The following is a 15,030-nucleotide window of genomic DNA, read 5'->3' as shown; positions in this document are numbered from 1 at the left end:
CTGAGGGAAACCCGAACGGCATCGCGGCCCGCGAGAAAAATGAGTTTGACACCCCTGGTTTCGGGAGTAGGTTGTTCTGGGGAATTAGGGGACCTCCAGGTCACTGCTCGGTCGAAAACTAAGACAATTTAGCAAAACGAGATGCATAACGATAAAATGAGACGAGCCACAGCAAAGGTACTGCAATATACCGAGCTACTTCCATGCCCCCCCCCCCCCTCTCTTCACGTCATCAAATTCATGCAGTAACTTTTTCTTTGAATAGCTAGTAACTGTCCAGCGGCATCAAGGATATTTCTCTAATGACATCACACAAGAAGCACTTGGAAACCGTTTTTAATTATGCACATCAGCTTGGAAACCAACACACATGCATACACACACACACACACACATTCCCTCTTAGTCACACCCACATCGCCACGCGCAGACCAACACCGAGTCACCCACTCATTCACCGTCACACTTAATCTCTCTCACTCGCGCTCTCAATCTTACTGCGCCTACGTGCTGTACATACGAGTCATTTTCATATAATTGGATCAATAACAGTCGCCCCACTGAATGTGCTTTTCAATTCCATTCATTTTCACCCTTTTTCTGACTGAGGACCATCGTCTCAGATTTGGAGGTGCTGATTCTCAGCCCGGCAGCGGTGCGATGCTGAGACCGCCACACCGGACCCCCTCTATCCCTCGGCTGCACCGAGAAATTCTGTCCATAAAAGCTATGAACAGAATCGATGACATAGGGCAGTCGTCCCCCCGCATCCATTTTCTTAGCCGCTTATCCTCACGAGGGTCGCGGGAGTGCTGGAGCCTATCCCAGCTGTCAACGGGCAAGAGGCGGGGTACACCCTGAACCGGTTGCCAGCCAATCGCAGGGTACATCAAGACAAACGGCTATAAACCCCATATTTTTTTTAATTATTACTAGTTTCGTTCATGTTATTGCTCAAATTATATGAAACTGACTTATGCACGCATACACAGTCTTGTAGAGGCACAGTGATGACGGATGATTTTTTTGGGGGGGAGATTTGAAGAAAATGTATCCCAAAACAGTGGAAAATAATGTCACAGTTTTCCTGAGACACATTGATTTAGTGTTGCACACAAAAGTTGAAAGTCACAGTTTGGTCCAGTTTCTTGCTTACATTGGAAAAGAAGGGGAAAAAAAAAAAAAAAAGTCAGCTTCCCATGTTGTCATGACAACAGAGTAACCAGTAGGAAAAGGTTTGGAAAAATCCAAAAGTCTTCAAGGGGAACCTCAACCATTTTTGTTTGGGTCCGGTGGTCCCACACGGCAGCAGCAGGTCAAAAAGTCCCGACTAGCTGACAGCTTTGTGCTCGTGGCACTACAAGAGCCGTTATATAAAATTCTACTAGTTAACATTGAGCACCTCATGAGTAGTACTAGAGCAGTTTAGCCTCACTAGTGACACGGCGTTGTCCTGCTAGTATGCCAAACTTGTCCAAGTCGTGAGAACAAAGTGTACACAGCAAAAACTAAATCTTATCAAGGATCTTTCTTCTTTGCGTCACAATTAATCTGAAGACATTTCAAATAGGACTCATGACCCACGTGAAACTTGACCGGTTTTGAGACTTTTGTTGTCGTTTTAAATGAAAAGTACAACGTACTACACGAGGAATTAGGTCTGTACTTATTTCAAGTAAAAATGAGGTTGAAAACTGTCTCAAAACAAGTCGGCTTTACAGTAAGTGATGAGTTATTTGAGATTTAAGAGTAGAGGGGGGGGGGGGGGACATTCTCAGTAAGATTTGGAGTTCTTGCAATGCACTAGTCGATGGAACTTGAGATGGACATCGGATAAAGGCTCAAAACCACGTCGGGGGCGATCGTCGTCGGCGCTTGGTCACCTCTTGTGGTCCCAGATCTCGGCCATGTTGAGGTCCAGGGCCTCCAGGTTCTTCAGGGCCTGCACGTTCTCTGTGTAGAAGGCCACGTCCACCACCACCAGCCTGAAGAGAGACACAACAGGCCCGCTCAACGCTTGTTTTGAAAGAAGGCACAATTGTTTGGTTTTGTAGCAGCGAGCATCCAGTTACCCGTGTTGCGGCCCGCCATCGTTGACCACGCCGAGTCGAGCCAGCTGGCGCTTCAGGTTTGCCTTCAAGCAGCTGTTGATCCTGACAAAGAGCATCTACGCACACACATCCAGTGTTAGCCGATTGGTCGCGGGAGACCCAAACAGGAAGGGGCAGCGAGGGGGGCACCTGCGTCTGCTCGGCGGGCAGGAGGTCGTTGATGGCCTCGTGCATCTTGACCATTTGCTTGCACACGTTACGGAAACAGGACGACGGCATCGGGGCCTTCACCTCGTACTGGAAGCCAAACCCATCAACAAACGATGAAGAAAAAGAAAAAGAAGCAACCATTGATAGCAGGATGAGAAGAAAATTGAAGTACACGTTGTTCCCCCAACTGCTCAAAACAAAAATAACTCTAGCCTTAGACTTCAGAGAAAAATATTAGTAACATTGATAAAATAAGTCCAACGTAAACCAACTGTGGACACTCTAAATTCCCCCTCGGTGTGATTGTGAGTGCAACTTTTTGCCAGGGTGTAGCCCGCCTCCTGCCCGTTGACAGCTGGGATAGGCTCCGGCACTTCCCGTGACCCTCGTGAGGATAAGCAGCTGAGAAAATTAATGAATGGATAAACCAAGCGTTTGCCACATTCTCCGCTTCAACTCAAAACTCTTTCTGGTGTGTTTACCTTGGCCACGAGGGGGCGGTGTAAAATGGAGACAGCGTAAGGAAGATGACTGGAAGTCAGAGCCTTATAAAATCACAAGGTAATGTGTAATATGTAATGGTGTAACTATTTAAATTACTTTCTCAACATAATATGACTTATTCCTTATGGTTACATTTTGACTACTTTTTCCTCAACTAACCTTTTCTTAACTTTACCAGTCGTGCGATAATAATATTTTGGGGTTGTCCACCAAATGGTCCGAAAATGTTCGATGAAATTTCAGAAGGGGGCTTTCCAAAATTGCATCACAGGCTCAGCTCACCCACCCAAAACACTGGAAGTGGGCCCGGCCCATTGGCGAGCACGTCATCACTTCATCTGGTGTCGTATTACTTCGTTGTTTGTTTGGTTTGATTCGTCATTAGCATTTGCAATTAAACAACAACAACAACAACTATCAGCTTCAGAAAAAAAAACATTTTGCATTAATCGGAAATTTTTATCCAATGACTTGATTAATCGATGGAATTACTGATTCTAAAAATATTTGACGGTGACTGTGCAACAAGTGTTTTTTTTTTTATGTGTGCACGTACCTTCGTCAGAACCTTCTCAAACACGCTGTCCATGATGGCCACCAGCTTGGCCCAGATCTCAGACACGTGGTCATTGTAGTCCTGAAACGCGCACGCGTGTGAAGGAAAAGAAAGGCTCGCACGGGAAACGTACGGTGCGGTTACCTTGGTGATGTGGTCAAAATGTCGGAGGACGCTAAATTGTTTGGGCTGCAGTTTGCTCTCAAAATGTCGGCGGATGACGGGAACGTAGAACATCACCAGCTGCAGGCAACGCGACGCCAACGCTAACAGAAACACACATGTGGCAAATACAGATATTGAAAGTTGCGTGTGTGTCTGTGTAAGTGTGCGCGCTTACCGAGGTTTTTGGTGGTGATGGTCTTGAGGCCCACCACCTGCAGGGCTCCCGCACCGAGCACCAGCTGACAGCTGCGAGAGTTGAAGTGCTGCACCGAACCGACAACACAACACCCGCGTGTTACACATTACATGGACACACCCGAACAAACGCAATAAACACGGAAAATTAATAGAATGAATAAAAAATGCAAATGTTAAACGTGCTAACAACCACGTTACAAGCCTGTGATCAACATTTAATTAACAAAAAATCACTCTCGGTTAGGCAAAGAGGTTTGTTTTAAAATACCCCCCAAAATATAACCACAATTGAGTACTAATTATTTTCCCATTTTCAGCAATTATCTTTAGGCACGTCCAATGTCTGAATAGACTTTAGAACGATACGTCAGAACCGTTTGCGCTCGTGTCCTGACCTTGAGGAGGTCGGCCAGCCGCGTCAGCACGTCCGTGGCTATGGCCGGGATGTCGTTGACGCACTGGCAGTATTCCAGAAAGATCCGGATGAGTAGCAGCACCGTCCTGATGGTGGCGACCGCGGCGGCAAACAAGACAAAAACAAACTTGTGACGAGGCTCGTCGTCCTTTGCGCGTGACTCGCGGCCGTGACGTGAGCCCACCTACCCCACCACGGCGTATTTGTGCCCCTGCACCAGCAAGAACTCGCCCGGCTTCCTGTCGTCTGGACCTGCAACACAACAAGATCCTGCTTTGTAGCTACACGATTGTGTATATTACAAAGTTGTTACTATTGAATATTTTTAGAAATCTGTTAATCTTATCTATCATTCCATTGATTGAATAATTGGATTCAAAGAATTTTGCATGACAGTTTATTGCAAATTATTTTTGCAACAGTTTGGGGGGGGAGGGGGAGGTATAAGACCCGGAAGAACATTTTTAACAATAAATTTCTTTATTGTACTCTCTCTCTTGCACTTTGTTTAATCTTCAAAAGGATTAGATTGGACTAGATAGAGAGAGAGAGAGAGAGAGGAGAGAGAGAGAGAGAGGGATAATCTATGCCACGAAAGAAAACCAATAAGGATCAGATTAATTCCATAAACTGATGATTCAATTTGTGGTGACCATAGAAAATCTGCAAAAAGTCATTTTGAAGAAACAGAAGACAAGAATGGAGATCGACACATCAGAGAATATTTACCAATGAGCGGCAAAAATTTGACAATTTGGGCAGTTAAACAATGGGTCGAAACAGCATTGCTACTTAATTTAATGACCGGTCGATTAATTGAGTAACAAACTAGTGCTCGTTGCTACCTGCTGCCTTGCGTAGCGCGAGCGGGATGGTGCCGTCCGCCATGGAGTCCACCAGCTCCTGAAACTCGGCGGGAACTTCTGCCTGCTTCCAGCGCTCGTTATCCAGCAGGAGACTGCGGGCACAACGACCCGTTGTCACCGCGGTATTCATCGCGGTAGTCACAGGCGAGGCTCACCTGAGTTTGGTCTTGCGCTCCTCGTGGAAGCGGTGGACAAAGCGGTCAGCCTGACTCTGCAGCGCCCCGCGCAGAGAGACGCTGCGCCTGCCGCACAGCTCCTCCGTGTCCCTGGCGAAGGCCTCGACCGCCACCGACAGGCCCACGAACTCAGCCGAGCTGATGCGGTCCAGAGAGCCGTCCTGCCGGGGGCGAGAAGGACTCTCAAACTGGACGCCTTCATTGGAGTACATGTCAACTATGACAGTGCCAAGTATGCTCGGTAGTAAAAATCAGATTCATCTAAATGGGGGTAACTTAATGAAAAGTGCTCACGGTAGCCCCCCGCCCCCATCTCAGATGATCTAAGCCCAGGAGAGGCCAGCGGGGATTCTGGGTGTTGTTGATGTATGACTTTTGCTTGCAAGGTGGAGTTTTAACTTTTAACATTTGGAGATGAAGGGAGAAACCTTTTATTGGTAATGGTTCTATGAAGTGTTCCTAACCCCGCATGGCAATATTATTTGCATAATGATGCTGTTTTTAAAAGCCATATTGCCTTGTGTTTGCGGTCTACCTTGGCTCTGGCAGTGAGCACCTTGACGCAGCGGTCATGGCTAATGTCAGAAGCAGCATGCAGAAGCTCCTGGATGTTGTTCAGCACACGGTTCAGCTCCAAGTCAGACGGCATCATGTCGCCAGACCTGAAAACCACAAGAAACGGGTTGGTATGGCGATGCTTGCTCTGTTTTTTTTCCCCCAATTAGCACAGTAGCATGATCAAAGTGACAGAAACAGCACCCTCTGTTGGACAATAAGAGAACCATCCACGGGAGGTTCAAAGGAGGGAAAGGAAGTGATGTATGTCCGACCTACATGAAGTTCTGCTCCCTGCACGCCAACTCAGTGTCCGGCGTCCCGGCTGTGGCTTGGTGTCCGTCGCCATCTGGGTGGGCGTGGGCGCCGCAGAGGGCGTCGCTGATGAACGGGCCGTCGTGCGTGAGGTAGGCCAACACGGCGACGTCGCCGCACGAGCCGGGCGTCTCGTCAGGCTGACGGTCCTCCGGGTGGGACCTATTCACCAAGGAAGCATTTTGGCTGGTCTCCAGAACCTCCAGAACCACCAGCTGGATGACACTTAAAGTGGCCTGGGAGAATAAAAAAATGAATTGATCTTGCTCCTCCTTCAAGTCCGATTGCTTTGACCACCGCAGTTCAAGATGAGACCATCATAGAAACAAAGAACAGAGTAGCTCTTTGTCACGAGTGTCAGTGACGCGAGAGTTGAACAAATAGCAAAATATTGCAAAATACGATGTAAGTGTTAAAGGACACATGCTTTATATATCTTATGTCATGCTTCATCACTTTTCAGAATTATTTCGACCAAATATCGGAATCGGACATCAACTCAAATTGGCCTCCAAAAATTTGGTCGGGATCTACTGATGACTGACCTTCATCCTCTGGAGGAAAAGCAGGAAGCAGTCAAAGATGTCCTTGAGGAGCTCAAACCACTGAGGGAAGGTCATCAGACGCATCTGCTCGGCCAACCTAGCGGGAGGACACGCCCACAGCGTGATGTCGCCGCGGCGTCATCGCCGACGTCATCAGGGAGCTGCAGGGTCACTTACTTGGTGACGACTTCCGTGTCGATGTCCTCGATGGACAGGAGCCGCTCTGCGACACACTGTTGAAACAAACAGCGTTACTTCCTGTTGCCTTGACAACAATATTTGGGGTGCAAGGGTCGCACCTGCGACACGATGGCCTTGGCCGCCGCCATCATCTCGTCACCGTAAATGTCCAAAAATTCCAACTTCCTCTGGCGCAGCAGGCCGAACACCAGCGACTGTAGACGCTCCTACACGCACACGCACAGGATGTCTTTGACAAGATATGGAATCAAGAAAAGCATCTCTTCAGGGGACACAGACAGAAAGCAATCGATGACAAAAACGATCATCAAGATCAGCAGCGGGCAAACTATTCCATTTGTCCGGCTCACCCCAGCATTCACATAATCAAAAAAATCGTGCAATATTTCTTCTACATATTTCATGGGTTTTCCCCTCAAACTGGTGAATCAAATGTTTTTCTTCATTTCAATATTTCAGTTAAATAACTGGTTAATTAATTTACTGTGAACAATAAAATGGTTGCAAACCTCTTTAGTTAGAACTAAATTGAATACAACTCAAAATATACATTTCATTATGATTTTTAAATTGTAATGATTCATTCTTAGCTCATCAACGAATAAACTCTCATCCATGTCTGTTTTAAAAATTAAATGTGGCATTTGAGCACATGTTTGCCCACCTGCATCTACAGTCACCATCTTGTTGATTTAATTTTGTGATCAAGTGCCATCAGGAATCAAAATATTATGACCATATTTTCACGACAATAAGGCGCACATAGAACTGTTTTCCAAAATGTCCAAAATCTGTAACCGACTAAGCATTTCCTGCCAACACGCTGGATATATAGAGGAAAAACAGACGTGAGAAAGGACAGCATGCTGATGTGAGAGGGGGGGAGGAGGAGAGGGCGCTGAAGGCCCGGCCCCCCAGAAAAAATGTCGGTATGTGTTTTGTGCTAAACAACAATGTTTTGGCTCAGGGCCCCCAAAAATGGTACCAATGAAGAGACACGCTCACGAAGCACACAAGGAGAAACATGAGAATCAAGCAGCTGCGAGGGAATTCAAAATCAATGAATTTATGGTACTTAAGTGGAGGAAGCAGGAAAATGAGAGGAAACAAGGCGAGGTGGCCGAGGCCGGAAGAGCAACTCCAACAACCATTGGAAAAAAACAAGTGCAGCAAATTAATTTGAGGCTTGACAAAGCAACTTCAATCGCTGGAGATATGAGTCAACTTTTTATTTATTGTCACTATAAATAAATTATTTCTTTGCTCATCATTTTGGTTGTTTTGTTGTCTGCTGTTCCGTTTGCTGTGCTGTAATGATTTTTCTTTGGTGTGACACCGTCGGTGAGGATGGCGTGTTGACTGGTGACGTCTTGCACTTGTCACAGTGGCAAAAAAAAAAAAAAAAAGTAAGATTGTTCTTCTGCTTACAAAAATAAAGGTGCAATTGTGCCTGACTCCTTTGTGAGCACCACCATGCCTGTGCCCAACAATACGGTCTCCCTTTAATATTGAAATTGCACCCGCAACTGAGACTGCGCCTTTTAATAGCCGTCTTATGGTCGTGAAAATACAGTAATTAATTATTTGATTGAGTCATTGATTCTCATGCAGCAAGGATGATGAGAGTACACATGTCCCACCTTGGGAGAGGCGGAGTTTGTCATGTGTACCTGTGATGAGCACACAACACACACACTGTCACCATGCACACATACTAAGACGACAAAACGACAGGTCGAGCTAGGAGGGGCAACATGGAATATTACACAAAAACAAGATGATATTAAAGTTTTGCTTTAGAAAAACAAATTACATTAGCGTTATTTGCAACAATAATTTGCTTTTAATTTGCAGGATTTGTTTTAGAAACTATAATCCAGCAATTTCTTTCCCCAACATTTCATTCCTCTTCCTCAACAGAAAACAGTAGAAATTCTGGGGTGCCTTTTCCGATATCAGTGACCCAAATCAGGACTTTACAAATAGGACACCAGGATGTCATCTTCATATGTTCCACAATTTAAAATCACAAAATGGAACCGTCAAACTTCATTTCATCGAGATGAGTCAATGCGATCTCATCAAAATAGTTGCAGCTTGGAACCCTATACCTCAAGTCAAAATTTCCAACAAGTGGATAGATGACTGCTTTTGCCGAACGTATAAATTGTGCATCATGTCTATGGCAATGCTGCCTTGGCTTCCAGTGTGATCCTTTCTTGTCAAAGACGCATCAATGTGAAAAAGATTCCACTCATCTTGTCTGTTTCTTGGATGCAAGTAAACTCGTCAATTGCTTTTTGGAAAAGTCGTCACAAGCAGCTAAGCTAGCAAAACAGATTGTGCTTTTTAGACAAACTCCTCTAAATTTGCAGCATGTTAGCGAGGATGCCATTTGAACTATGTAAGCCACTTAAAAAATATAACCCTATAGAAAACAGTCCTGCCAAACAAACTGAAATGAATAAAGTGGATAAACGGGCTAAGCCCTATGAGACGTGATCTCCAAACAGACCTTCTCCAGGAGGTGAGTGTCATCCCTCAGGCTGTGGTTGAGCTCGCTGCGTGCATACATGCTGAAATCCTCCACCATCATCTTGTCAATCAGCTTCTCAAGCTCGCACAGCTGAGAGCCAAGATGTCTGCAATCGCAGGCACATGCACACAAATAAGCAGACAGACCATCACGGAAAACCCAGCAATCAATCACTGCTTTATGCTTAAAAAGCAACAACATTTGGAACCTAGGACAGGAAAAAAAAACCTACTGCAATTATTGTTGGCGGTGAGCAAGAAAATCAAATATGAGAAGATGGCTAAGTCCGATTCATTCTACCCTTGATGATTGGTTCAATTGGAATTATTCTAAAGATAGACACTACCCAGGATAAGGGGGAAAATGGCCAAAAAAAAAAAAAAAAAAAAAGACAACTGACTTTAAACGGGTATGTTTTTAAAAAGCAGGGCCTGGTCTGGGGGAGTGACCTGGGAGTCGGCGAATGAGAGTGTTGTTGTTGGCCGATGTCAGCTCAGGATGGCGGCTCGGTGTAAGAAGCTAACTGTTAGCTGGTCCACGTGTTGAATGGCTCTGAGCATCAGCTGTGGCTGTCCAGTTAGCATATGAACGTGTTCGCTAACCTAATTATTTTAAGGTCTTTTCAATAAAGTGATTGAAAGTGTACCAATGTCTATCTTTGACTACCTGTGAAGTGATTAAAATTCATTTTAAACAGTAATAGTGGGAAATATTAAATTAGCTTTTACCGTAGATGAGCAATTTCTGCTCAAGTTCTGCTTTGCAGTCAACATTGCACTGTTAAATTTAATTAAGTCAGAAATATTCCAAACTTCAGACATCTACTGTATTTTAGTCTTTTCTCCGAGCTTTCGCTTATTGTGCAATTACATTTGTCCATGAGGGGAAATAATCCCAGTGAAGTTAAGTGGCAGAGATTTAACTTTGAATTTTTTTTTTTTGTAATCAAATAATTCAAGTTATTTGAATAATTGTCATAGCATTATCAAAATGAGAGCAAACGCCAGTGCGCTTTTCAGGTGTTCATTTTGGGATCTTGGCGCATGCAACCTTGAAATGGACAGCAGGCCACAAATGGCCCGTGGGCCGTAGTTTACACAACTGATAAATATTTGGTACCTGAAGCTATGGATGCCTTGCAGCTCCTGCTGCAGGACCTCCTTGGTGGTGGAGATAAGCTCTAGGGCTCCCACAAACTCAGAGGTTGAGAGCAGCAGCTGCACGGTAGGCTGCGTCTGGTGCACGGCTGCCATCAGCTTCAGCTTGTTGTGCAGCTTGACGCAGTTGTTGCGCGTGAGGGCGGCGCGCAGGGCCGCCAGGGGGCCCTGGCACATGACTCGGTCGATGGCGGCAGTGCGCCGCCGCAGCACGGCCACGGCTTCTTGCGTCTCCTTCAGGCGGTCCTGCAGCTCATGCTGCGACGACATTGCGTTGAAGAAGGCCTCCGAGCGCAGAGAAATCTGCCGGGCGATGCTGACCTCCACCACGTCTAGGTAGTGACTTAGCTGAAACAAAGACAAACGTTTTCCTTACAAGATGCTTCTCAGGCTGGATACCTATACGTAACTTTTGATCTATCTCAATGTTAATTTCCAGTGACATCCTGGTCACCTGTTTACATTCATGCAACGTGAAATATACAATAAACTAAAAATATAATTACACATATATATTTATATAATTACACAATATACATAGGGCTGTACAATTATGGTCTAAACACTATTCACATCCTCCCAGCATGGGAGCGCCAGAAAGCACGCTGGGGAGAATGTAAATAGAATTTAATGTGCATGTTTTGTCAATTATTTCTTGAGTCATTCTTTTATTGGTTGGATTATTTGCAAGTTATGCCATTTTGTTTGCTATGGAGTGATTATGTTAGTTTCAATGTGACATCGTGAGTGTCTACAACATTGTCAGTAATGACCTGCCAAAACAGGCAGCGTGTGGGGCAATGTAAGTTTCTAGTTACGGATGTAAAAAGAAATTATTCCTTACTGCCTTGTGAGTGCCATGCTAGCATACATGCTAACAGTGTAACCAGTGTGTTCAAGTGTACTTCATTGGACAAGTCACGCAACAATCGTGCACATAAAGCTTGCTGTCAATTTTGGAGAAAATATAAGACTTCGAAGTAAGTATGAAGTACTGTAATTTCTGGCCTATAAGCCGTGACTTTTTTACACGCTTCCAACCCTACGGTCCATGTGGTGATGCGGCTAATTTGTCCATTTTTTTTTAATGGCCACAACTCGAGCAGAAAAGGTAAGAGTGAGCCCGACGGAATATATGTGCCGAGCAAGTGACTTTTACCGGTCCTGTTAGCGCTGCTCTAACTTGCTAGTGCCGTGTCTCAGTGATGTGGTTTTTTTTTTTTTTAACCGGCCCTGTTACTTTGTCGCTAGCGTTTGCGTGACACTAGCGTTAGCGTTAAACTCTGTGTACCGTCTTTCTTTGTAAATAGCTTGTGTTTCAATGTGGGCACCTGCGGGTTTTACACAGCTGCGGCCCATGTCTGCACCAAATGGTATTTCCTTTACAAATGTACTGGGTGAGGGTTATAAAGGGTTCGCTCTGTAAGACGGGAATTACGGTATTTAAATGGTTTCACTTCACAGTATGCAGCGTAATTGCACCGTAAGAGCGTGTAGAGACGGACCTTCTCTTGCAGCAGTTTGGAAGACGCCGCGTCACAGCTGCTGCGCCCACCACCGCTGATGAAGTGCGACCACGGCAGGACGGCATTGAAGGTCGATGGATCTTCTAGGGCGAAGTCGGGCTTCAGGAACATCTACAAATCCGTCACGGTCAGAAACACCACCAACCGTAGGGAACCACGCACATATTCTCAGAGTACATTTACGACACAGACCTGACCAAAACTTTTGCAGAACTAAATTTAGCATTTAGGTCATGTATGGAAGCCAAATAGATGTGAGGTTGTGCTTTCCAGAATGTCCAGGAGCATCTGCAGCACTGAATTGATCAGAGGCTCCGAATACAAGGTACAACTACTAATAACTACAAAAAAAATCTTGAAAATTCCTTAGAGAAGACTGCTTCATGTTTGCACCACACTTGATGTGAACAATTTATAGAGGAGCTAACATGCAATAGTCAAAAGACTGAGGGAGTGGTGCTTTTGGTAGCTGTAGGAACCTCTACAGCCGTGAACTAATTGTAGCCCTTGAGTTTTAGGAACTGAAAATACCAAGAATAAAAGTTAAAGGTGGAAACGAGGCTTAACGTCACACCACACTTAACTTGATCTTTTCCGTTACCGTGACTTGATTGTACTAAAAACTTGTTTTTGTTTTTTTTTTTAAACCTAAAGACAAAATGATTAAAGATCATGCAACGCTGAATACAAACACATCACAGACAAGCTAATGTACTAACAAGACAGACAGAGGGTAAGTCAAAATAAGATTCTGTTAAGGGGTAGTACTTTCCAAAGGTCGAAGAACAGTTTGGAGTGGTCTCTGCAGCTCTGAACCAACACGAGCCTTTAAATTCCAACAACAAAACAATTCCTGGAACTTTTGGCGCAAAGCAGCTCACACCTGAGTTGTTGCTAACATTTAAAGATGAGCTAATGTGTTATCGGGACAGGAAACAGGAAGCTGGAAAGAAAAAAAACAGAACTGAAAATTGTTACCTTGGGGACTTGGTCCAATTCTGCTCTGGACTTTTCTACAAGAACAAAAGGATAATCTCTTCAGTCACATCATCAAAGCCTGTGCAACTGATGTGAGGTTTCAGCTAGTGCGCTAGTACCTTGCAGGGTGCTGATGCTGGAGATGGCGTCCACAATGTCATCTTTGACGGGACAAAGAGTTTTACATCGCTCGTGAATTCTTTCCCTCTGAAAGCAACAAAGTTATTTGCTTTATTTACTTCCTTCTTGTTGTTCACCCATTTTTTTTTGATCCCACATAACTTTTAGCTTAGCTTTCTTATCATAACCTTTCCTAAGCCCCTTTGAATGAACGAATCCAGCTCTCGGTTGTAAACAAGGCTGTGACAACGTGAACAGGTGATGACGGGACAAAAACTATGATGTGACAACAAAAGGATGGCAACAAGGAAGTTGGGACTGCATAAGGATGGAAAGAGGTAGACGAGACAAAAGAAGGATGGAAATCATGCAGTGGTGATGACAAAGGCCAAAAATGAGGAAGCGGTGATGACGGAAACACAAAAGTTGAAAATGCGACTGACAGCTTGGAGGTGAACGCAGAAGAAGGTGGAAGGAGTTTATAGATTATAAACGTCAGTGTCAGTAGACAACGAAGCTCGCCGTGTCTTAAAATAACATCACACAACGACAAGAGAATTGTGCTTGAAAATAAGTTTGTTTTAAGATTAAAAAAAATAAATCACACCCAAAAAAAAAAAAAAAAAAGGTTTGGTGGGTGTGCTGCTGGGTGACTCACAGGAACCAGAAGATCCACTTTAGGCATTCAGCTGTTATTTTGAAAGAGAATATCTGAAATACTAACGTGCTGACAGTTGTTTTGAAAACGTATAGAAAGATAGCAACGGCAATTAGAAAAAGGACTAAGAATGTTATTATCTCGATTTTCCCTCTTCTTGATCAAGTAATAACACCAAATTATCACATTGTATAAAGACGATCCTCCAAGGTGGTCTTTTGGTCTGGGCTGTGTACAGAGTGAATTTGTAATATTATTGCCGATAAAAGGCTGTGTAACAGGTTGAGTCATGACAGTATGAATTGTCACGTGAACGGAATGTAGCCAATCAAGAAGTGAACTGAATGACAACCAGGAAATGCCCATCAATAAAGCTAAAGTATTTTCGATAAGCGAGTCACCAGACACCAAAAGGTGATTTTCCAAAGCAAGTCTTTACTTATGACATCACTACAACGCTCTCGCCTCCAGTCTGCTTTTACAAATAGCGTACAGTTTCATTTATGGTGCACTTTGAACTTTTTTTATCTGATCCATTTGATTATTTATTTATTTTGTTGTAGAATACCCATTGTGCATTAATTTATTACTATATTAATTAATTAAGCGAAGGACCTGCCGATGAAAACTAGCATTTGCGCTACCTCGCATGCATTTAAAAATGATAAAAAGTTAATGCAAACTGTCCTTTTTCAAAAATACAGAATTTGAGCCCAATGCTCACCTGCGCACTCTCCTGCAGGTATGCGCTGAAGTGCTCCTGCGTAACGTTGGCGAGGCAGAAGGACGGCATCACCTCCGACTCGCTGAAGTCCAGACCCCAGGTCTTGGTGAAAAAGTCCGACTCACGTTTGGCTAGCCTCGGGTCGTTGAGTGCCGCCGGCAGGTTGACCTTGGAACTGTACACCGTCCAGCGGTCGTGCTCCGAAACGACAGAGGGGCCCTCGCGCAGGCCCCGTCCCTCACCTGAATGGGGATATGACATGATCATCATCTAATACATCACCTAAATGCATTCAAGTGCTTTTTCCCCCCATTTACGTGCCACCATTTTGACTATTTCTTTACAACGCTGATGCTCTCAAGTCCTGGTTACTCAGTGATGATAAGTGTTAAGTGTGACAAAGTTGCTACCAGTGGAGAAAATAACTTAATGTAACACTGGTGTGAAGAAAGTATCATTTTCATCACAACTCGAGTGTTATTTGATGACACTGAGCGTCACCATCATTGGTTTTCACTGGTGAGACGTTCAAGTGTCATTTATTTATACTGGTGATACATTAGAGTCATTTGGT

The 15,030-nt window shown here is 44.5% G+C and overlaps 1 protein-coding gene across 3 annotated transcripts in view; it reads right to left on the bottom strand.

Moving 5' to 3' along the window:
* Positions 1–903: 903 nt before the first annotated feature.
* vps54 (VPS54 subunit of GARP complex) overlaps positions 904–15,030 on the bottom strand; it is a 19,091-nt gene continuing 4,964 nt past the window's right edge. For all 3 annotated transcript variants that reach the window (XM_061831222.1, XM_061831223.1, XM_061831224.1), the window contains 21 exons: positions 14,457–14,698; positions 13,074–13,161; positions 12,955–12,989; positions 11,956–12,087; positions 10,413–10,798; positions 9,273–9,399; positions 6,856–6,963; positions 6,734–6,789; positions 6,557–6,653; positions 5,976–6,247; positions 5,677–5,803; positions 5,121–5,302; positions 4,945–5,057; positions 4,288–4,351; positions 4,080–4,185; positions 3,662–3,749; positions 3,466–3,587; positions 3,322–3,402; positions 2,241–2,348; positions 2,073–2,167; positions 904–1,985 (listed from right to left, as the gene is read on the bottom strand). In XM_061831222.1, the coding sequence (XP_061687206.1) occupies positions 1,880–1,985; positions 2,073–2,167; positions 2,241–2,348; positions 3,322–3,402; positions 3,466–3,587; positions 3,662–3,749; positions 4,080–4,185; positions 4,288–4,351; positions 4,945–5,057; positions 5,121–5,302; positions 5,677–5,803; positions 5,976–6,247; positions 6,557–6,653; positions 6,734–6,789; positions 6,856–6,963; positions 9,273–9,399; positions 10,413–10,798; positions 11,956–12,087; positions 12,955–12,989; positions 13,074–13,161; positions 14,457–14,698 (2,735 nt within the window). In that variant the 3' untranslated portion in view covers positions 904–1,879. The remainder of the gene's footprint in view (positions 1,986–2,072; positions 2,168–2,240; positions 2,349–3,321; positions 3,403–3,465; positions 3,588–3,661; positions 3,750–4,079; positions 4,186–4,287; positions 4,352–4,944; positions 5,058–5,120; positions 5,303–5,676; positions 5,804–5,975; positions 6,248–6,556; positions 6,654–6,733; positions 6,790–6,855; positions 6,964–9,272; positions 9,400–10,412; positions 10,799–11,955; positions 12,088–12,954; positions 12,990–13,073; positions 13,162–14,456; positions 14,699–15,030) is intronic.

Source organism: Syngnathoides biaculeatus, chromosome 9, assembly GCF_019802595.1.
Source record: "Syngnathoides biaculeatus isolate LvHL_M chromosome 9, ASM1980259v1, whole genome shotgun sequence".
Classification (NCBI taxonomy): Eukaryota; Metazoa; Chordata; class Actinopteri; order Syngnathiformes; family Syngnathidae; genus Syngnathoides; species Syngnathoides biaculeatus.
The sequence above is the reverse complement of the archived record's forward strand: the minus strand, read 5'-3'. Positions and strand labels throughout refer to the sequence as shown.